General features: G+C 40.3%; 1 protein-coding gene across 1 annotated transcript in view; it reads left to right on the plus strand.

Moving 5' to 3' along the window:
• Positions 1-1565: 1565 nt before the first annotated feature.
• MGLL (monoglyceride lipase) overlaps positions 1566-25246 on the plus strand; it is a 49134-nt gene continuing 25453 nt past the window's right edge. Inside the window, exons 1-3 of the mRNA XM_073644934.1 lie at positions 1566-1721; positions 5157-5291; positions 15936-16042. Of these exons, the coding sequence (XP_073501035.1) occupies positions 5164-5291; positions 15936-16042 (235 nt within the window). The 5' untranslated portion in view covers positions 1566-1721; positions 5157-5163. The remainder of the gene's footprint in view (positions 1722-5156; positions 5292-15935; positions 16043-25246) is intronic.

The raw sequence follows: 25246 nt of genomic DNA on the forward strand, positions 1-25246 counted from the left end.
AGCGCTTCGGTACAAGGTGTCAGCGTTTCGGTACAACGTATCAGTGTTTCGGTACAAGGTGTCAGCGTTTCGGTACAACGTATCAGTGTTTCGGTACATGGTGTCAGCGTTTCGGTACAAGGTGTCAGCGTTTCGGTACAAAGTGTCAGTGTTTCGGTACAATGTATCAGTGTTTCGGTACAAGGTGTCAGTGTTTCGGTACAAGGTGTCAGCGTTTCGGTACAAGGTGTCAGCGCTTCGGTACAAGGTGTCAGCGTTTCTGTACAACGTATCAGCGTTTCGGTACAAGGTGTCAGCGTTTCGGTACAAGGTGTCAGTGTTTCGGTACAACGTATCAGTGTTTCGGTACAAGGTGTCAGTGTTTTGGTACAAAGTGTTAGTGTTTCGGTGCAAGGTGTCAGCGCTTCGGTACTAGGTGTCAGTGTTTTGGTTCAAGGTGTCAGTGTTTCAGTACAACGTATCAGTGTTTCGGTACAAGGTGTAGGCGTTTCGGTACAAAGTGTCAGTGTTTCGGTACAAGGTGTCAGTGTTTTGGTACAAGGTGTCAGCGCTTCGGTACAAGGTGTCAGCGTTTCTGTACAACGTATGAGCGTTTCGGTACAAGGTGTCAGCGTTTCGGTACAAAGAGTCAGTGTTTCGGTACAAGGTGTCAGTGTTTTGGTACAAGGTGTCAGTGTTTCGGTACAAGGTGTCAGCGCTTCGGTACAAGGTGTCAGCGTTTCTGTACAACGTATGAGCGTTTCGGTACAAGGTGTCAGCGTTTCGGTACAAAGAGTCAGTGTTTCGGTACAAGGTGTCAGTGTTTTGGTACAAGGTGTCAGTGTTTCGGTACAAGGTGTCAGCGCTTCGGTACTAGGTGTCAGCTTTTCGGTACAAGGTGTCAGCGTTTCGGTACAACGTATCAGTGTTTCGGTACAAGGTGTAGGCGTTTCGGTACAAAGTGTCAGTGTTTCGGTACAAGGTGTCAGTGTTTTGGTACAAGGTGTCAGCGTTTCGGTACAATGTATCAGTGTTTCGGTACAAGGTGTCAGCGTTTCGGTACAAGGTGTCAGTGTTTCGGTACAAGGTGTCAGCGTTTCGATACAAGGTGTCAGTGTTTCGATACAAGGTGTCAGTGTTTCGGTACAAGGTGTCAGTGTTTCGATACAAGGTGTCAGTGTTTCGGTACAAGGTGTCAGCGTTTCGGTACAAGGTGTCAGCGTTTCGGTACAAGGTGTCAGCGTTTCGGTACTAGGTGTCAGCGTTTCGGTACAAGGTGTCAGCGTTTCGGTACTAGGTGTCAGTCTGGGTTGCGATCCATTCATAAATTCCAGGACAGTCCGTAAATATAGAGCACTTTTTTGACCTGTCCCTAAAAATAATGTAAGGCGTCGGTGATTCTTTGACAAAGCTAGCCAGAAAAAATAGAAAGTGAACTTGGCCACCCTGGTGTCACCCTGCTGGATTCACAAACCTGTTGCCTTAAGAGGGGGCGTGGTGTAAGGATGGCCACACCCCCTCTCATACAGTCCCCGCCTACTCCCGGCACACGTGCGGCGAGTGACAGCCTGTTGTCCCCGCCCCGTTCATCTGCATAGCTCCGCCCTCCCGTTCTCGTCCTCAGCGCAGGCTGCGCTCGCTGGCAGAGTAGGGCTGACACCGCGCTGGGCACACGGCCGCCGCAGCTGGTACAGCATGGTGCTCCGGGGCTAGGAACACGACCACTGCTGGCGCGGTGCTGGGTAAGGCGGCATCTCTGTGTGTGGGGGGCTGCTGCCCGCACTGCTCTGCGGCTCCCGGGCTGTGGGTGGGCAGTGAGGGTGCTCGGTGCCTCAGTGCTGCTGCGGGCACTGACCTGGATCTGGCTGCACCGCTGGTGCCTTATTGATGGGTCCTGACTGGCTGCCAATCCTCGGTGCCATCTCCCCGCCGGGCGCCCTCCGGGCAGAGGCAGCACCTGTAGGGGGCAGGGTGCTAGAGATCTGGATATGGCAGTTGGCTGGTGGCTTGGAGCACAGGGCACTGGTGAGGCAATCAGTGCCCATCTCCTGGCTGCCAGCTGGTGTAAGCTTGTAGCGCCATCAATGGGCATGATGGGAAGCTGGCAGCAGCGCTCCTCAGGGGCAGGGGTTGGTTATACAGCTGTGGATGGGCACAAGAGGGCACTGACTAATAAGGGTAGTAATTCTGTTATCTTGGCTGCAGAGCTGACCATCTATTCTCTGCTTCTGCCTGTGTTGATAGCAATGAGTTGGTGTTATGTGGGTATCTGCCAGTATTACCTTGTCTGCAGAGATGACCATCCCATGCCATGCTTTTGCCAGTGCTCATTGGTATAGGCTGGTATTACCTTGGCTGCAGAGCTGACCATCCTGTGCCATGCTTGTGCCAGTGCTCATTGGTATAGGCTGATATTACCTTGGCTGCAGAGCTGACCATCCTATGCCATACTTGTGCCAGTGCTCATTGGTATAGGCTGATACTACCTTGGCTGCAGAGCTGACCATCCTATGCCATGCTTGTGCCAGTGCTCATTGGTATAGGCTGGTATTACATTGGCTACAGAGCTGACCATCCTATGCCATACTTGTGCCAGTGCTCATTGGTATAGGCTGGTATTACCTTAGCTGCAGAGCTGACCATCCTATGCCATACTTGTGCCAGTGCTCATTGGTATAAGCTGGTATTACCTTAGCTGCAGAGCTGACCATCCTATGCCATACTTGTGCCAGTGCTCATTGGTATAGGCTGATATTACCTTGGCTGCAGAGCTGACCATCCTATGCCATACTTGTGCCAGTGCTCATTGGTATAGGCTGATATTACCTTGGCTGCAGAGCTGACCATCCTATGCCATGCTTGTGTTTTTGTGGATGAGTATAAGCTGGTATTATTTGGGTATCTGCCAGTATTTTGACTACAGAGCTGACTTCCATTTTTGTGCTGATGGTTAAGTTGATGACTGGGACATCTGGTTCCTTTCTCTTGTCTGCGGAGCTGACTCTTTCTTTGCCTGTGTCTGTATTGATGGGTAGGATCACTATATATAGTGTATAGGTTTGTGCCATCTCTTGGATACAGTGCTGATTCCTCTTTTCCGTGCCAGTCTGTAATAATTGTCTGTGCCATCTCTTGGCTGCAGAGCTGACTCTCTCTTTCCATGATTTTGCCTATATTATTCGGCATGATGATGATAGCGTATAAGCTTGTCCCAACTCTAGGTTACAGAGCTGACATTCCCTGTCCCTATATATATATATATATTTTACTCACTTATGCAGCGCCATTAATTCCACATCATCCCTGTCCCCATTGGGGCTCGCAATCTACATTCCCTATCAGTCTTTGGCGTGTGGGAGGAAACCGGAGAACCCGGAGGAAACCCTCACAAACACGGGGAGAACATACAAACTCCTTGCAGATGTTGTCCTTGGTGGGATTTGAACCCAGGACCCCAGCGCTGACATTGCATTGGTTTGTGCCATCTCTTGGCAGCAGAGCTGACGCTCGTTTTGCAGGACTGACCTGCGTGAATACAGCCTGTACCTGGTGACTATATGCACTAGGCGACTCCTGGCTTCTTGCACACATTCCTGCCTTGCATTCCAGATATTTTTCACATGATCACCTGGTAGATGATGCCTCGTGGTATTGATGTGTTCGCAGATAGGGCAGAGTTTGTGTTTTCAGTATCGATCTCCTGACAGCTTGTGGCATTGATTATTGAGTGAGGTGCGTGTTGGAGAGGATGAGGTTACCTTTGATCATTTGGATATATGAGGTGCAGTTTCTATTGCGCCTTGCATGTAACACTCCCCTGCCCTGATATACTGGCATTACCAGGCTGGCATCATTGTAGAGTTTCGCTATCTATTGCCCTGGCACTTGGCATTTGACCATAGACGGAGGTGTCATCCTGCCCCTTGTCTCCACAGTTCCTGTTCATCCCTGATGCCCTGTTTGATGCCACCTGTGGGCACTGACTGTATATATAGAGTAGCACATTTACTCCACCATTGACCAGTTCATAATAATAAAGGAATTGTCTGATGCCCTCTCCCACTGATTGAGCATGCTAGGTGTTGTAGTTCTACCCGCTGGGTAGTTTTTCATTGTGCACAGCTATGATGTCATTTTATTAACTGTATCCGGCTCGGTGCAGGCTCTTTGCCTCTTATCACGTTGCTATGTACTCTGTCTACATTTGCATCGGACGTATACACGCCCTACATCGTGCTATGGTACCTATGTAATTATTGTGTATCCAGGCACCTGTCTGTCCGTGTGAATGGGGATTTTGTTGTTCCTCTGTTTTACTTTGCATGCCTTAAAGGGGCGGCTGGAAGCGGAGCATCCTGTGCAGGTGTGACTGAGCGATCTCCAATCGTTTTAACCCTTTTTCTTCCAGGCTGGGGCATTCTGCTGCCTCGCCACCTCTAGTAGATCATTTTAGTTGCCGCCCAAGTCTTTGTACAGCTTATAAAGCCGCCTGCTGGTTTCCTAATGAAAGAATGTGGTCGACTCGCTAAAGTGTCGTTCATAGCGATATCTGGTTAAATGCAGGAACTCTTGACCTAAATGAATGTCGGAGAATACTAATAGCCTGTTATGATGTGCGACCGCAGAGCAGAACAAGAAATCTTTAACCCTGTCCTCGCTACGCTGCTATTTCCGCATAGAGAATGCTATATATAATTCTGGGTTTCTGTCCCTTTAAGAGCTGGCATTGCCATCTATGCTTTAAACACAGGACACGTGGTCATCTACATGTAGAATTCCATTAGGAAGTCTTAATATTTTATTCTGCTATTTTTGAGTAATTTTGGTCACTACTATACCAGGTGACTATCATTAATGGCAGCCATTACTGTGCACTTAAAGGGATTGTCTATTTCTGACTCATTGTTAGAGGAGTAACATGATAATACAGTAACAGGTTATCCTGCTGCTGAAATCCCCAGCAATCAGTTGTATCCTGTGGGGGAACCTGGCAGCAAGTGTTTGATTATTCTCTATAGCGCCTCCTAAGGAGAATTGCAGTATTACAGTGTGGCAGATTGAAACCAATGAGCTATGGATGTGCTGGGTCCTCAAGCTAATTAATGGAAATCTTGATACCCCCAATAGTAACTCTTTATGGGGGCTAATATCTTCATTTTTTTTTTTTTTTTTTGCAGTACCCCAATGATGCCTGAAGACGGTTCCCCCGGGCTCAGTCCGCAGGAAGCCGCCTACAAGGACCTGCAGCATTACAGCAATACAGACGGACAGCAGATATATTGTAAATATTGGAAACCAATAGGTCAGCCGAGGTAAGTGAAAATTAAAGAGACTGATTTTTATTTATTTATTTTTTACTAATGAGTCCCTTTAAGAGATGGATTTACAACATCTCGGCATCATCCTTGGATTTAAAGGGAAAGAGAGGTTCTTGTGCCGGCTTATTGGCCGCTCCGGAGACACCTTTACTTGCTCATAAAAATGTTAATGGTTTAAATTGAAGATTTAAAGGGATTGTTCAGTCTTGTAAATAAAGCGTAATCGTCTCATATTGAAAACTGTTGGGCTCAACTCCTTCTCCTGTCTTTGATGCGATGAATCAGCCATAGATAATTAAAGGGGTCACAGAGAACCGGCCTCACTGGGTGCAACTGCAACAAAGTCTGCACAGGTTGCAAACCAGCGGTGTTTCCATTCATTGAAAGCAAGCAGACATCTTTAAAAATGAGAAATTAAAGCCCCATATACCTTTCATTTTACCCTGATTCGTTCTAAGCTGTGCAATTCCTTATGGCTCCTTTAAGATTATAACAGTTGCTCCTCAGCAACATATTTGCTTAACCCAAATAACCCCTTTTAATATTGTGACAGTTGCTCTTCAGCATCTATAAGAAGCAAGATATTTACTTACCCAATTAACCCCTTTAAGAATACAATCATTGCTCCTCAGCATCAGTGTAGAGGAGCATATTCACTTCCTCAAATGGCTCCTTTAAGATGATTGTTGCTCCTCAGCATCTGTAAAGGGGATTTATTTACTTACCCAGGTAACTCCTTTAAGATTGCAGTTGCTCCTCTGCATGGAGGCTCTTATTTAGTTACTTAGATATCTCCCTTAATATTGTGTCAGTTGCTCTTCAGCTCCTGTAAGAAGGAACATATTTACTTACCCAAAAAGATCAGTATGGCAGAACATGTTTACCTTCCAGAATAGCCCCTTTAAGAGTACATCTGCCCATCAGTATCTATTGGGGGGTGCATTTACTTATCCACATTACTCCTTTTTAATATTGCAGTTGCTCCTCTGCATATGTAAGAAGGAATATATAGATGTACCCAAATAACCCCTTTAATATTGTGACAGTTGCTCCTCAGCATCTACCAACATGTGCTGTGGAACAACGGCTTACAGCAGTCAATTGAGAAGTTGGGGGGGGGCATTTTATTTTATGGCGGACATATTATTGCAGGGGGCCAAGAGTTAAGGGGGCCATTTCCACCTCCAAAACAGCAAGGAGCTGCTGTCATGGCAGAACTATTGGACTGGAAGGGGCCCATATACCGTCCTGGCAGAGGGGCCCCCCTATATGGCTGACCACCTCTCCATTCCCAGCTACAGGAGTGCTGCATACACCATACGGCAGCATCGCACAGCGGGTTCTTCACGCTAATGAAATGCCGTTACATTTAGCAGGAGATGATGACGATCTGCGGCGGGAAATTAACCAAGAATGTAATTAAATCTCTCTTAAGACGACTCCTAGAAATGACACAGTTGGAGCAGACCTGAGTGAGTTAGTGTCTCTCCGCCTGCGGCTTTACACAGCGTCCTTGATGGTGGATGGAAGGAGAAACCTATTCATGTAGCAGAGCCGGTCCTGCGGAATGAGGGTAAAAGTCCGGCGGGACCAGTAGAACAAGTTTGTTATAACGGAGACACATTGTTTTTTTTTTTTGCTTTGTAGGAATGTCGCTACATAATAATTATATTGCACCCGCCCTGTAGTTAATTAGTAGCAAATAGGATGGTCCGATGATGATGATGGTGATAAAGAAGCGACCCGTCACGTGCCGTATTAACCTCTAAATGACCAGGGTGTAGGGAATAGAAGCAGCGGCATCGCAGAGGGTGACCTGGCGATGGCTGCTTGTGCCGGAGGCATGACGTCTAATTAAAAAAAAAAAAAATTGTAAAAAAAAAAAAAATTTAACATCCTAAACTATAGAGCACAAAATAAATGTGCAAAAGTTTGTAAAAAACTAATTTCCAACTATAATCCACATCAATAACTCAAAAAGTGATTGAACAAAGAAAAAATAGAGAAACCAATTTTAACGCTTTATTTTTTTTAGAGGAATTTTCTAAATAAATATAGAATTTAATGAACATAAATAAAAATGTTTCTACTTATTTTACTCTTGCAAAACTTTTCCCCTCAAACGTAAAATATCCGTACTATATAAATAATAGAAAAAATGACAGCCTTAGTCCATTCTGGTTGTTAAAGCATGTGGTGGTAATAGAAGGGGGCTGCTCAGGACCCCCTCGTCTATCACTTAAGGAGGGGATCAGCAGCTCTGGTTTCTCAGTGTTTTACACATTGATTGAGCTTCCTTCCCCTCTCGGCATCCTGATAACATTACAGGGGCCCCCACTGACAGCAGCTGATCTCAGGGGGTCCCGTCACCAGTTGCCTGAAGAACTGTTCAGTGATGTCAGATCATCTTAACACCTGGCAGCCATCTGCCCCGTGTTTCTCTAGAAGGGGCTGTCTTTCATTTTTATCCGCAGAGGGAATTATTTTAGGGGCCCCACATTTACTGTAAGTGTAATTGTATCGTTATAGAGCATTTCCTGTTGCGGTCTTTAACTATTTCCCCTTATCTGCTGGTCATTGACTTATATATAACTAAATTAGATAAACTACTAGAAAGTGCTACTTTTTTTTTCTCCACCATGCTTTATACTGCAGCTTTGTCTTTTCTGATTTTAAAGCTGTATATGAGGCCAAATATAGCAGGATATAATACCTGGCTCCTTGTAAGACATGGGAAGGTTGTGTAGCCTTGTGCACCTTATTAAGTGTAGCCTGGCCGCGCTAAAAACGGCTTCTGGGCAAAAGTATTCTGAAAATTGCTTTGGAATAAAAGATACGTTCAGTATGTCAGAGTTCAGCGATTGCCACGGGCAGAGAAGATTCCTGAGCAGGATGACCTGACTCGTGTGATCAGACCTTTGGATCATTACTGTAACATGTCCGCAATGTCACCGTCCAATTTCCCACCCTGCGCATGTTATGAGGGTCATCGAACCTGTGAACACGTCGGCGGCTGATACTGTATCTTCTTAGTATTTGCTTTGAGAAAACAAATGCAAATATCTCGACACGAGAAGATTGGGTCGTACAGGGTTTACCCATGTTGGACAATCCCCCTTTTTTTTAATAAGGTCCCCTAAGGCTGATCGAAAGGCACCTTGGCAAACTGACCTCAAGTGTTCAGTTTCCCTGCAGCGCCTCCATAGGGGAATTTTGGGTATTACATGTTGTCCATTGGGATTAACACCCTGGCTAATAAATGTGTGTTGTATGCCCTCCTCTATTAACTCCCACTAATGTGACATCTGACACAATCGTACCCAAGTAGGTAAATTTATAGCCAAATTCTCCAAAGCGCGTGAGCTCAGCCTGACAGCGCTCCATGCCGACTCCAGATGGGATGTGATAACCAGACGTACATTTCTGAGGGTTACGATGAGAGGAATCACATTCCAATAAGATGCCGGATACAAGTATCAGCTGGTAAATCGGCCACCGCTAGCCGCAAGATAGCACCATGCGGCTCTTGTAGACATCTTATAATGCCGGGTGCGGATAATAGTGTTTGATAGCGGCTCATCTTCTTTGATCTCGTCCGGGACTTACTATGAAGAGAGAATCCTACTGATATGTAACAGTCCGGGAGATGCATTGTATAGTGTGATCTCTAGTGGATCAGTACCAAAGCCGGACCCATGAATAGGAGCATCTCCTCCGCTCGTCCTCTGCAAACCGACACCAGGAGACGAGACGTCCCAAGAGGTCCGTATAGCAGGCGTTTTATCTGGGCGCTGTATGATATGCTCTATCTGGGTACTGTATGCGCTAACTTTTATGGTGTTTCTGTAGTAACTACAAGGTCTACCTGAGGAAGCCTCCTCCATTGCTCGGTGGTCTCCAGTCCTAGTACAGTATGTGCAGATCTGTATAGACACCTTATTTTTTGGCTTTCTGGTCAAATCCAATTAATTCTTACTGTTTGCATCACTGCTATCAAGGTTAGGAGGTATTCCTGGCACTGCTATAACACCGAGCATGTGCACTATTTATCTAGGTACTATCTGGCATTCTTTACCTTGCACTTTATACACCTGGCTACTATATGGTGCTTTTAATTTAGCTGTGTGTGTGCTGCCCACGTGTGCACTATATTATCTGATTACTGCATGCACTCACTATATGGGGGCTATCTGGCATACATCACTATATTCACTATTTATCTGGGTACTACATGCACTCACTAGATGGTGCTATCTGGCATACATCACTATATTCACTATTTATCTGGGTACTACATGCACTCACTATATGGGGGCTATCTGGCATAGGAAACCCAACATTTCATCAGCCCAGTACAGTAAACTAACAAGATGAACCGTAAGAATAGATATAGATAGAATAAAAGAAAAAAAAATGGCTTGGGCTCCCCCATATTATTCTTAAACAGCTGAGGGAAAGCGGACAGCTGGGAACTGATGTTTATAGTCTGGGAAGGGGGTAATAAACATGGAGCTTCCCAGGCTATTAATATCAGCTCACAGCTGTCTACTTAGCCTTAACAATGCTATGGTTATCAACAAGGGGGACTCCCAAAAAATGGTGTGGGGTCCCCCCTATAATTAATAACCAGCAAAGGCTAAACAGACAGCTGCAGGCTGATATTAATAGCCTAGGAAGGGGCCATGGATATTGGCCCCCTCCCAGACTAATAACATCAACCCTCATCCGCCTCAGAAATGGCGCATCCATTCAATCCACCAATTCTGGTGCTTAGCCTCTGCTCTGCCCATTGCCCTGGTGCAGTGGCAAGTGGGGTAATAGTTGTGGGGTTGATGTCAGCTTTGTAATGTCAGCTGACATCAAGCCCAGGGGTTAGTAATGGAGAGGCTTCTATAAAAGGCCTCCAATACTAACCCCTGTAGTGAAAGTTAATTAAAAAAGTCCTTTAATTGAACAAAACACACAGAAATAATTCCTTTATATGAAATAAACACTCCCTACCCTCTTTGACCCATTTATTAATGTAAAAATAAAAAAACACAGTATTCCTCACCTGTCCGCCGATAATCCATTTGTCCCGCGACAAACCCAACTCTGCTACATCTCTATGCATTGCGGAGCGGTGGCATGATGCGACTGCTCAGCCTTGCATCCAAGAGACTCTGAGCTGTGTGTGAGAACAGGAAGGTGACTGGAGTTCATAGTTGATGAACTCTGGTCACCTCACTGATGTCACCGCTCGCTGCGTTAGAAAGTCCTTCATCTGGATTATACTACTATATGGTGCTATCTGGCATACATCAATATATTCCCTATTTATCTGGGTGCTGCATGCACTCACTATATGGTGCTATCTGAAAAGCATCACCATATTCACTATTTATACGGGGACTGTATGGCATTTTTATCTTGGTGCTGTGATCACTTACTGAGTGCTGGGTGGTGCCATTAATTTTGAAACTACATGCTAAACACCTGTGCACTATTTATCTGGGTGGCATATGATATTTTTTACCTTGGCACTTCATGCACTAAGCACTAGCCACCTGTGCAGTGTACCCAGTGGCGTAGCCTGGTTTGTCAGCGTCCGGGGCAAGGGAAGTATGTAGCGCTACCTTAACCCATGAACGGTTAGCGCTTCTGAAGTTCTTTCCACCAGTCCAGGGTTGAACCCCCTTACCACTAAAAACATGTATTGTAGTTCGTGCTTTGATCTCCTAGATTTTTTTTCTTTTTCTTTTTTAACTAAGACTTTAAAAATAAAAAGGTTATAGATTGTATTTTTTATGTTACAGTGCCCCATGCCTCATTCTAACCCTAACCCAAACCCAATCCCTAGCCCTAAAATGAACCCTAGCCATAAGCTTAAACCTAACCTTACCCCTAAGTCTAACCCTACACCAACCCCTAACCCTTGCTCTAGTTAAGGTTAGAAAACTAACAAAATAAAAGCAGCTCTTTAATAATGAATGAAGACTGTTGTGTGCACTGCGCTTGATTCACTACATGTTAACCTTCTGTCATCACCATCATTGCTTATGCAGAGCGCAGCGGCAGAGATGAGTTTGTCATCGCCTGCTTCGCTCTGCATAGCCAGCAGTTGAAATGACAAAGCTCACTTCATCATACCGAGCTTTGTCAGATTGGTTGCTGCCTATGCGGAGAGCAGCAGGCGATTACAAACTCCAGACAGGCACCCACTACATGATCACTTCCAATGCAGGACATATGGGGAAAGGACCCAGAAGGGTGGAGTTGTGTGGCAAAATTTTCCATGCCCAGAACAACCCCACCCTTGATATGCCACAGACTATATACACTGTTTTATCTGGATACTATATGTACTTACTATCTGGATTCTATATGACATTTTTTGCTTTTTATGCACATAGTTCTGCATGGTGCTATTATTTTGGCACTGTGCTGACCTTCTATCCACTACTTATCTGGGTGCTGTGTGGCGTCATTTATCTGGGTTCTGTGTGGCGTCATTTATCTGGGTTCTGTGTGGCGTCATTTATCTGGGCGCTGTGTGGCGTCATTTATCTGGGCGCTGTGTGGCCTCATTTATCTGGGCACTGTGCTGACCTTCTATCCACTACTAATCTGGGCGCTGTGTGGCGTCATTTATCTGGGCGCTGTGTGGCGTCATTTATCTGGGCACTGTGTGGCATCATTTATCTGGGCGCTGTGTGGTCTCATTTATCTGGGCACTGTGCTGAAGTTCTATCCACTACTAATCTGGGCGCTGTGTGGCATCATTTATCTGGGCGCTGTGTGACGTCATTTATCTGGGCACTGTATGGCCTCATTTATCTGGCCACTGTGCTGACCTTCTATCCACTACTAATCTGGGTGCTGTGTGGCGTCCTTTATCTGGGCACTGTGCTGACCTTCTATCCACTACTAATCTGGGTGCTGTGTGGCGTCCTTTATCTGGGCACTGTGCTGACCTTCTATCCACTACTAATCTGGGTGCTGTGTGGCGTCCTTTATCTGGGCACTGTGCTGACCTTCTATCCACTACTAATCTGGGTGCTGTGTGGCGTCCTTTATCTGGGCGCTGTGTGGCGTCCTTTATCTGGGCGCTGTGTGGCGTCATTTATCTGGGCACTGTGTGGCATCATTTATCTGGGCACTGTAGCAATCTAATAAAAGGCTGAGCCTTGTTCTTTTCACACAGTAAGCTTTTCTTCTTTGTGTAGAATGGCTTTTTATCCCACAGTAAATTTTGCAAACCTGCAACAGGATGAATTTGTCTGAATATATTTGCAACCAGAAAATGTCCTTCACTATGTATAAGAAGACAGGTGCATCTTCCATCAGCGAGCAGACTAGCGGGCTATCTGTGCCGGCCGCGGAGCTTCATCAAAGGATTATAAAAAAGCAAACAAACATTTATTTAGACTGCAAACACGGAGTGGAGGAATGTCTGCCGGAGTGACCTCAGGTGGAGCGTTGCAAGGTCACCGCGCTCCTCAAGGTCACACCTAAACGGCTGAGCTGATTCTGCAATGTGACAGCGATTTAGTGAGATCCTGATGGAAAGACTCGAGACCGGAGCTGTCCATCACATCGCTGCTTCCTGCGGCGCTCCTAGAATTGATAAGTGTGCAGAAATGAATTGACTGTCCCTCCCCTCCCCCCAGATCCAGGAATATTACCAGTTTGTGGAGCCCGGAGAAGCCACTTCCGTCTTTGGTTTTACATAATAACAGCATTGAACAACTTCTTCTTCTTCTTCTTCCCTTTTTAGTATCATTTGAAAAACCTACAAGAAGTATCCAAAGAAAAGACAAGTGAGCGCTCGGTGCAGGAGGCCATGTAGGGGGCGCTCTCTGGGAATTAGGGGACCCAAGATACATATGGCGATGGAAATTGGATTTGCGGGCACGAGATTGGCGTAAGAAGGGAATTAGGATCTAGAGGCAATGGCTTATAGCATGCAATTAATTTCGGGAGATAGAGGGAATTACGTAACCCCCAATGCATGGGTACAGATGATGGAGGGGCTTCTGAGGACAGAGTTTAGGCGTAATCATGCAGTGTAAGACACCCTCCAATGGGAACATGAGGATATTGATCAAGGTGCAAAGGTTTGTAGGGTCCAAATATTTTAGGAAGGCAATGAGGGGGAACTCCTTTGTCAATAAGGTGACCCCTGATTTTGGGATGCATATCTAGGAGGCTTTTAAGGACCAAAGTTTGGAGTAACCATGCAGCGTAAGAAGATTGAAGGACATTGAGGGCCCCTGTAGGAATTTGGAGATTTGGATCTAAGTGCAATCGGTCAATTCATTCATCTCCGGGACAGAAGGAACTTTGGGGGAACTCTTTCTTTGAATTATGTGGCTTGACAGAAGCTTCTGGGGAATAGGATTTGGAGTAATCATGCAGTATTGAAAGACTCCGGATTATTTATGGCTTCCTCGGAAATTAGGAAATATGGATCCAAGTGCAATGGCTTTTAAAAAGCGTCCAATGCAAAGTAGTAAAAGGCAATACAGGGGGTCCCCCAAAGTGTCAGGGCAAGTAATGGAGGCTCCTGCTACCAGGGTTTGGAGTAACCTCCCAGAGCAGGAAAACTGAGAGATAACAGGGTTTCCTATTGAGAATTTGGGGGTACAGACCAAGATGCAGTAATTATAGGAAGCATCCAATGTAGGGAGATATATGGCTATTTGGGCAACCCCTTTGGGGGACCCTGATATGATAATGTGAAAGGGTTAATAGGTTATTGGGGTGAAGCTTTAGAATAATAAAGACTTTATAAAGGCCCCATCTGAGAAATAAGGGAGTGTGGACAAAAATGAGGATCTTTCACATGTAAAGTGCCATGGAATAAATGTTGCTATAATAATAATAATAATTAATAATATAATATTATTATTATTATTAGGTCTTAGGGGATGAGAATATCCACAACCAGGGGCGTAACTAGAATAGGTGCACGGGTTGCAATCGCATCGGGCCCTGCCTTCTCAGTTAACCCATTCTGCAGTAAGCAATAGTCAATATAGAGGTAGCAATCCTGTGTTGTTTAGAAAGTCTCACGTCAGATGATACATTTTGTGCATCTGTAGATACTTTTCTGTAATTTACCACTTACTTTGTGTCAATTGTCACCTTTAAGCCACACCCCTTTTCCTTTAAGCCACACCCAATTGTCAAACAAGCCTCAAAAAAATGTCTAAAATAGATAATAAACAACAACAAAAAAAGTCTAACTCTAATGAAATGCGCCAAAGTCTTGTTTAATTTTTTCCAACATCCAACCACGGCTGTAAGGGAGCTGGGAGCTCTGTGACGGCATTCGGCATCGGCACGCTGGCAATGTAGAGGTTAACTATGACGGTGAAAGGTCGAAAGCTGGACATCTGCTATTTATAAGTGGGTGTTGTTGTGTCCTCGTTCGCAGCGGAATGGACAAGGACGCGAGATGCAACTTTTTTTTCCTAAAGGAAAATTGGATCTGTGGATGTTTTTGCAAGATCAAAAAGACATCTGTTTCTCATAGGGTGGAAATTCCCACCCTGCAAATTACCCTGCGCTTGTAGGGTCAGATTAATGAAAACAACGCGCTCAGCTGTGCTAAAGACATCTTTTTTTGGGACTTGGAGGGGTTAACAGCTTGTGAGAACCACGAGAACGCAGCCCCATCCATTTCTTTATAGGAAGGTTATAAACTTATACTAAGTTTTAAAAGTACCACTGATCCATAGAATAGGTGATAACTTGCTGCCCGCTGAGGGTCCCATCATCCGACCACTGAGCGTGGCGCTCACTTATCTCCAGCAGTCCCATACACAATGGATGGTGCTGTGATGCCAATGCGCGACCACCTTTCCATTCAAACAGGGAACTTTTAGAGGCTTGTTCTCCGGTTTGCTCCCGCCTAGCAGCGAACAGCAAGTTATTAATTTACCCTTGGATTGATGTTAACGTTAAATCTTGCTGCAATTAAAGGAGACATGTGCATATGACAGGAGAAGAACTTGAAGAAGGCTTAGGGTATTACAGGCACTTTTGTGCACTGGTAATATGGATGCAAGTTTTGAGGGTCTAATAACCCAAATCGACAGCTTCATAGGGATCTAAGCCCCCTTGTCGGGCCAGGACTTGCATCTGAATTACAGGCACACATAATAAGCTTGTATGAAATTGACTTTAGTCAGGATGAACTGAGCATTTTTTTCCCCCCAAAATTTTGGGTTAAAGGGGCCATGTCATACTTCAGTTTTCCTGCAGGGGTGTGGAGTAGATGGAGTCTCCAAACAAAATTAAGTTTTGTGCCCGTGTCCGTATTGCTGATTTATATTGTAACGAACCCTAATATGTCACCCAGAGATGTCTGACCACAGTTTCATCCATACAAGTTGGCCATATCTATGGGCTCCTGTGCACACAGTGCATCCAGGCACCATATGGCGGCTCTTAGCACCATATTGACCCACGGTGAGTGTAACCGCCATTAAATGCAATAAGATGTATGAGGGTGAAATGGTGTCGCCTCTGGAGTGGCGCAGATGTTACTCCTCCTTCATGAATGGTTGGAGATATCAGAATATCCGGTATATGATTATTGAGGAGCTGAATTTCGTTATTTAACTGATCCCCCATTTTCTTTCTTACCTGCAGGGCGCTGGTGTTTGTGGTCCATGGTGCCGGGGAGCATTGCTGTCGATACGATGATTTGGCTCAAATCTTATCAGGATTAAATTTCTTTGTCTTTGCCCACGACCACGGTAAGTGCCCGTCCCCAGTGCAAAATGGTAGAAAAAGAGTTAATGCTTGGCAATTACATTTATTCTCTGCAAGAGCCAATGGGGAGCCGGTAAAATCATTTGCTGGTATTGTGCGTCCGATCTACGTTGCTAAGTGAAATGCCATCGGTTTTACGTCTCCATGCAATTTTGTTGCCAGGATAATTATTTTTAACCTGCTGCATCTAGCGCAGCGTTACTGCAGGGAATCGGATTCTTGTAATCAATTAAAATAAAAGCTCGGTCCGTCCAGGCGTTTAACCCATCACAACAACTTAATCACTCGCAAAATGTCTTTCCCGTATAATTTTGTAGTTCCTGATATGTGCAATGGCGGAGAACAGACCATGTTTTTCACCTGGAGAAGCCTTTTTTCTTTATAAAAACATATGACTAACATCATACTGCTCCTATGTACAAGAATATAACTACTATAATACTGCTCCTATGTACAAGAATATAACTACTATAATACTGCCCCCTATGTACAAGAATATAACTACTATAATACTGCCCCCTATGTACAAGAATATAACTACTATAATACTGCTCCCTATGTACAAGAATATAACTACTATAATACTGCCCCCTATGTACAAGAATATAACTACTATAATACTTCCTCCTATGTACAAGAATATAACTACTATAATACTGCTCCTATGTACAAGAATATAACTACTATAATACTGCCCCCTATGTACAAGAATATAACTGCTATAATACTGCCCCCTATGTACAAGAATATAACTACTATAATACTGCCCCTATGTACAAGAATATAACTACTATAATACTGCCCCTATGTACAAGAATATAACTACTATAATACTGCCCCCTATGTACAAGAATATAACTACTATAATACTGCTCCCTATGTACAAGAATATAACTATTATAATACTGCCCCTATGTACAGGAATATAACTACTATAATACTGTTCCTATGTACAAGAATATAACTACTATAATACTGCTCCTATGTACAAGAATATAACTACTATAATACTGCCCCCTATGTACAAGAATATAACTACTATAATACTGCTCCTATGTACAAGAATAAAACTACTATAATACTGCCCCCTATGTACAAGAATATAACTACTATAATACTGCTCCTATGTACAAGAATATAACTACTATAATACTGCCCCCTATGTACAAGAATATAACTACTATAATACTGCTCCTATGTACAAGAATATAACTACTATAATACTGTCCCATATGTACAAGAATATAACTACTATAATACTGCCCCTATGTACAAGAATATAACTACTATAATACTGCTCCTATGTACAAGAATATAACTACTATAATACTGCCCCTATGTACTGGAATATAACTACTATAATACTGCCCCTATGTACTGGAATATAACTACTATAATACTGCCCTATGTACAAGAATATAACTACTATAATACTGCCCTATGTACAAGAATATAACTGCTATAATACTGCCCCTATGTACAGGAATATAACTACTATAATACTGCTCCTATGTACAAGAATATAGCTACTATAATACTTCCTCCTATGTACAAGAATATAACTACTATAATACTGCCCCCTATGTACAAGAATATAACTACTATAATACTGCCCCCTATGTACAAGAATATAACTACTATAATACTGCCCCCTATGTACAAGAATATAACTACTATAATACTGCCCCCAATGTACAAGAATATAACTACTATAATACTGCCCCTACATACAAGAATATAACTACTATAATACTGCCCCCTATGTACAAGAATATAACTACTATAATACTGCCCCAAATGTACAAGAATATAACTACTATAATACTGCCCCTACATACAAGAATATAACTACTATAATACTGCCACCAATGTACAAGAATATAACTACTATAATACTGCCCCTACATAAAAGAATATAACTACTATAATACTTCCTCCTATGTACAAGAATATAACTACTATAATACTGCCCCCTATGTACAAGAATATAACTACTATAATACTGCCCCCTATGTACAAGAATATAACTACTATAATACTGCTCCTATGTACAAGAATATAAGTACTATAATACTGCCCCCTATGTACAGGAATATAAGTACTATAATACTGCCCCTATGTACAAGAATATAACTACTATAATACTGCCCCTATGTACAAGAATATAACTACTATAATACTTCCTCCTATGTACAAGAATATAACTACTATAATACTGCCCCCTATGTACAAGAATATAACTACTATAATACTGCTCCTATGTACAAGAATATAACTACTATAATACTGCTCCTATGTACAAGAATATAACTACTATAATACTGCTCCTATATACAAGAATATAACTACTATAATACTGCTCCTATGTACAAGAATATAACTACTATACTACTGCTCCTATGTACAAGAATATAACTACTATAATACTGCTCCCTATGTACAAGAATATAACTACTATAATACTGCTCCTATGTGCAAGAATATAACTACTATAATACAGCTCCTATGTACAAGAATATAACTACTATAATACTGCCCCCTATTTACAAGAATATAACTACTATAATACTGTCCCCTATGTACAAGAATATAACTACTATAATACTGCCCCCTATTTACAAGAATATAACTACTATAATACTGTCCCCTATGTACAAGAATATAACTACTATAATACTGCTCCTATGTCCAAGAATATAGCTACTATAATACTGCCCCTATGTACAAGAATATAACTACTATAATACTACCCCCTATGTACAAGAATATAACTACTATAATACTGCCCCTATGTACAAGAATATAACTACTATAATACTGCTCCTATGTACAAGAATATAACTACTATAATACTGCCCCTATGTACAACAATATAACTACTATAATACTGCTCCTATGTACAAGAATATAACTACTATAATACTGCCCCCTATGTACAAGAATATAACTACTATAATACTGCCCCCTATGTACAAGAATATAACTACTATAATACTGCCCCTATGTACAAGAATATAACTACTATAATACTGCCCCTATGTACAAGAATATAACTACTATAATACTGCCCCCTATGTACAAGAATATAACTACTATAATACTGCTCCTATGTACAAGAATATAACTACTATAATACTGCTCCTATGTACAAGAATATAACTACTATAACACTGCCCCTATGTACAAGAATATAACTGCTATAATACTACCCCTATGTACAGGAATATAACTACTATAATACTGCCCTATGTACAAGAATATAACTGCTATAATACTGCCCCTATGTACAGGAATATAACTACTATAATACTGCCCTATGTACAAGAATATAACTACTATAATACTGCCCTATGTACAAGAATATAACTGCTATAATACTGCCCCTATGTACAGGAATATAACTACTATAATACTGCCCCTATGTACAAGAATATAACTACTATAATACTGCCCCTATGTACAAGAATATAACTACTATAATACTGCTCCCTATGTACAAGAATATAACTACTATAATACTGCTCCCTATGTACAAGAATATAACTACTATAATACTGCCCCATGTACAAGAATATAACTACTATAATACTGCCCCATGTATAAGAATATAACTACTATAATACTGCCCTATGTACAAGAATATAACTACTATAAGACTGCCCCATGTATAAGAATATAACTACTATAATACTGCTCCCTATGTACAAGAATATAACTACTATAATACTGCCCCCTATGTACAAGAATATAACTACTATAATACTGCCCCTATGTACAAGAATATAACTACTATACTACCCCCTATGTACAAGAATATAACTACTATCATACTGCCCCTATGTACAAGAATATAACTACTATAATACTGCTCCTGTGTACAAGAATATAACTACTATAATACTGCCCCTATGTACAAGAATATAATTACTATAATACTGCTTCTATGTACAAGAATATAACTACTATAATACTGCCCCCTATGTACAAGAATATAACTACTATAATACTGCCCCCTATGTACAAGAATATAACTACTATAATACTGCCCCTATGTACAAGAATATAACTACTATAATACTGCCCCTATGTACAAGAATATAACTACTATAATACTGCCCCCTATGTACAAGAATATAACTACTATAATACTGCTCCTATGTACAAGAATATAACTACTATAATACTGCCCCTATGTACAAGAATATAACTACTATAATACTGCTCCTATGTACAAGAATATAACTACTATAATACTGCCCCTATGTACAAGAATATAACTACTATAATACTGCCCCTATGTACAAGAATATAACTACTATAATACTGCTCCCTATGTACAAGAATATAACTACTATAATACTGCCCCATGTATAAGAATATAACTACTATAATACTGCCCCATGTACAAGAATATAACTACTATAATACTGCCCCATGTATAAGAATATAACTACTATAATACTGCTCCCTATGTACAAGAATATAACTACTATAATACTGCCCCCTATGTACAAGAATATAACTACTATAATACTGCCCCTATGTACAAGAATATAACTACTATAATACTACCCCCTATGTACAAGAATATAACTACTATAATACTGCTCCTATGTACAAGAATATAACTACTATAATACTGCCCCCTATGTACAAGAATATAACTACTATAATACTGCTCCTATTTACAAGAATATAACTGCTATAATACTGCCCCTATGTACAAGAATATAACTGCTATAATACTGCCCTATGTACAAGAATATAACTGCTATAATACTGCCCCAATGTACAGGAATATAACTACTATAATACTGCCCCTATGTACAAGAATATAACTACTATAATACTGCTCCTATGTACAAGAATATAACTACTATAATACTGCCCCCTATGTACAAGAATATAACTACTATAATTCTGCCCCCTATGTACAAGAATATAACTACTATAATACTGCCCCTATGTACAAGAATATAACTACTATAATACTGCCCCCTATGTACAAGAATATAACTACTATAATACTGCTCCCTATGTACAAGAATATAACTATTATAATACTGCCCCTATGTACAGGAATATGACTACTATAATACTGCTCCTATGTACAAGAATATAACTACTATAATACTGCTCCTATGTACAAGAATATAACTACTATAATACTGCCCCCTATGTACAAGAATATAACTACTATAATACTGCTCCTATGTACAAGAATATAACTACTATAATACTGCCCCCTATGTACAAGAATATAACTACTATAATACTGCTCCTATGTACAAGAATATAACTACTATAATACTGTCCCATATGTACAAGAATATAACTACTATAATACTGCCCCTATGTACAAGAATATAACTACTATAATACTGCTCCTATGTACAAGAATATAACTACTATAATACTGCCCCTATGTACAGGAATATAACTACTATAATACTGCCCTATGTACAAGAATATAACTACTATAATACTGCCTTATGTACAAGAATATAACTGCTATAATACTGCCCCTATGTACAGGAATATAACTACTATAATACTGCTCCTATGTATAAGAATATAACTACTATAATACTGCCCCTATGTACAAGAATATAACTACTATAATACTGCCCCCTAAATACAAGAATATAACTACTATAATACTGCTCCTATGTACAAGAATATGACTACTATAATACTGCTCCTATGTACAAGTATATAACTACTATAATACTGCCCCTATGTACAAGAATATGACTACTATAATACTGCTCCTATGTACAAGAATATAACTACTGTAATACTGCTCCTATGTACAAGAATATAACTACTATAATACTGCTCCCTATGTGCAAGAATATGACTACTATAATACTGCTCCTATGTACAAGAATATAACTACTATAATACTTCTCCTATGTACAAGAATATAACTACTATAATACTGCCCCTATGTACAAGAATATAACTGCTATAATACTGCCCCCTATGTACAAGAATATAACTACTATAATACTGCTCCTATGTACAAGAATATAACTACTGTAATACTGCTCCTATGTACAAGAATATAACTACTATAATACTGCTCCTATGTACAAGAATATAACTACTATAATACTGCTCCTGTGTACAAGAATATAACTACTGTAATACTGCCCCTATGTACAAGAATAAAACTACTATAATACTGCTCCTATGTACAAGAATATAACTACTATAATACTGCCGCCTATGTACAAGAATATAACTACTATAATACTGCCCCTATGTACAGGAATATAACTACTATAATACTGCTCCTATGTACAAGAATATAGCTACTATAATACTGCCGCTATATACAAGAATATAGCTACTATAATACTGCCGCTATATACAAGAATATAACTACTATAATTCTGCCCCCTATGTACAAGAATATAACTACTATAATACTGCCCCCTATGTACAAGAATATAACTACTATAATACTGCCCCCTATGTACAAGAATATAACTACTATAATACTGCCCCCTATGTACAAGAATATAACTACTATAATACTGCCCCCTATGTACAAGAATATAACTACTATAATACTGCCCCCTATGTACAAGAATATAACTACTATAATACTGCCCCCTATGTACAAGAATATAACTACTATAATACTGCCCCCTATGTACAAGAATATAACTACTATAATACTGCCCCTATGTACAAGAATATAACTACTATAATACTGCCCCTATGTACAAGAATATAACTACTATAATACTGCCCCCTATGTACAAGAATATAACTACTATAATACTGCTCCCTATGTACAAGAATATAACTATTATAATACTGCCCCTATGTACAGGAATATAACTACTATAATACTGCTCCTATGTACAAGAATATAACTACTATAATACTGCTCCTATGTACAAGAATATAACTACTATAATACGGCCCCTATGTACAAGAATATAACTACTATAATACTGCTCCTATGTACAAGAATATAACTACTATAATACTGCCCCCTATGTACAAGAATATAACTACTATAATACTGCTACTATGTACAAGAATATAACTACTATAATACTGCCCCCTATGTACAAGAATATAACTACTATAATACTGCTCCTATGTACAAGAATATAACTACTATAATACTGTCCCATATGTACAAGAATATAACTACTATAATACTGCCCCTATGTACAAGAATATAACTACTATAATACTGCTCCTATGTACAAGAATATAACTACTATAATACTGCCCCTATGTACTGGAATATAACTATTATAATACTGCCCCTATGTACAGGAATATAACTACTATAATACTGCTCCTATGTACAAGAATATAACTACTATAATACTGCTCCTATGTACAAGAATATAACTACTATAATACGGCCCCTATGTACAAGAATATAACTACTATAATACTGCTCCTATGTACAAGAATATAACTACTATAATACTGCCCCCTATGTACAAGAATATAACTACTATAATACTGCTACTATGTACAAGAATATAACTACTATAATACTGCCCCCTATGTACAAGAATATAACTACTATAATACTGCTCCTATGTACAAGAATATAACTACTATAATACTGTCCCATATGTACAAGAATATAACTACTATAATACTGCCCCTATGTACAAGAATATAACTACTATAATACTGCTCCTATGTACAAGAATATAACTACTATAATACTGCCCCTATGTACTGGAATATAACTACTATAATACTGCCCCTATGTACTGGAATATAACTACTATAATACTGCCCTATGTACAAGAATATAACTACTATAATACTGCCCTATGTACAAGAATATAACTGCTATAATACTGCCCCTATGTACAGGAATATAACTACTATAATACTGCTCCTATGTATAAGAATATAACTACTATAATACTGCCCCTATGTACAAGAATATAACTACTATAATACTGCCCCCTAAATACAAGAATATAACTACTATAATACTGCTCCTATGTACAAGAATATAACTACTATAATACTGCCCCCTATGTACAAGAATATAACTACTATAATACTGCTCCTATTTACAAGAATATAACTGCTATAATACTGCCCCTATGTACAAGAATATAACTGCTATAATACTGCCCTATGTACAAGAATATAACTGCTATAATACTGCCCCTATGTACAGGAATATAACTACTATAATACTGCCCCTATGTACAAGAATATAACTACTATAATACTGCCCCTATGTACAAGAATATAACTACTATAATACTGCTCCCTATGTACAAGAATATAACTACTATAATACTGCTCCCTATGTACAAGAATATAACTACTATAATACTGCCCCATGTACAAGAATATAACTACTATAATACTGCCCCATGTATAAGAATATAACTACTATAATACTGCCCCATGTACAAGAATATAACTACTATAATACTGCCCCATGTATAAGAATATAACTACTATAATACTGCTCCCTATGTACAAGAATATAACTACTATAATACTGCCCCCTATGTACAAGAATATAACTACTATATTACTGCTCCTATGTACAAGAATATAACTACTATAATACTTCCCCTATGTACAAGAATATAACTACTATAATACTGCTCCTATGTACAAGAATATAACTACTATAATACTGCCCCTATGTACAAGAATATAACTACTATAATACTGCTCCTATGTACAAGAATATAACTACTATAATACTGCCCCCTATGTACAAGAATATAACTACTATAATACTGCCCCCTATGTACAAGAATATAACTGCTATAATACTGCCCCTATGTACAAGAATATAACTACTATAATACTGCTCCTATGTACAAGAATATAACTACTATAATACTGCTCCTATGTACAAGAATATAGCTACTATAATACTGCCACTATATACAAGAATATAGCTACTATAATACTGCCGCTATATACAAGAATATAACTACTATAATACTGCTCCTATGTACAAGAATATAACTACTATAATACTGCTCCTATGTACAAGAATATAGCTACTATAATACTGCCACTATATACAAGAATATAGCTACTATAATACTGCCGCTATATAAAATAATATAACTACTATAATACTGCTCCTATGTACAAGAATATAACTACTATAATACTGCTCCTATGTACAAGAATATAGCTACTATAATACTGCCACT

Source organism: Phyllobates terribilis, unplaced genomic scaffold (assembly GCF_046119375.1).
Source record: "Phyllobates terribilis strain yellow unplaced genomic scaffold, ASM4611937v1 Scaffold_8__6_contigs__length_399053987, whole genome shotgun sequence".
NCBI lineage: Eukaryota > Metazoa > Chordata > Amphibia > Anura > Dendrobatidae > Phyllobates > Phyllobates terribilis.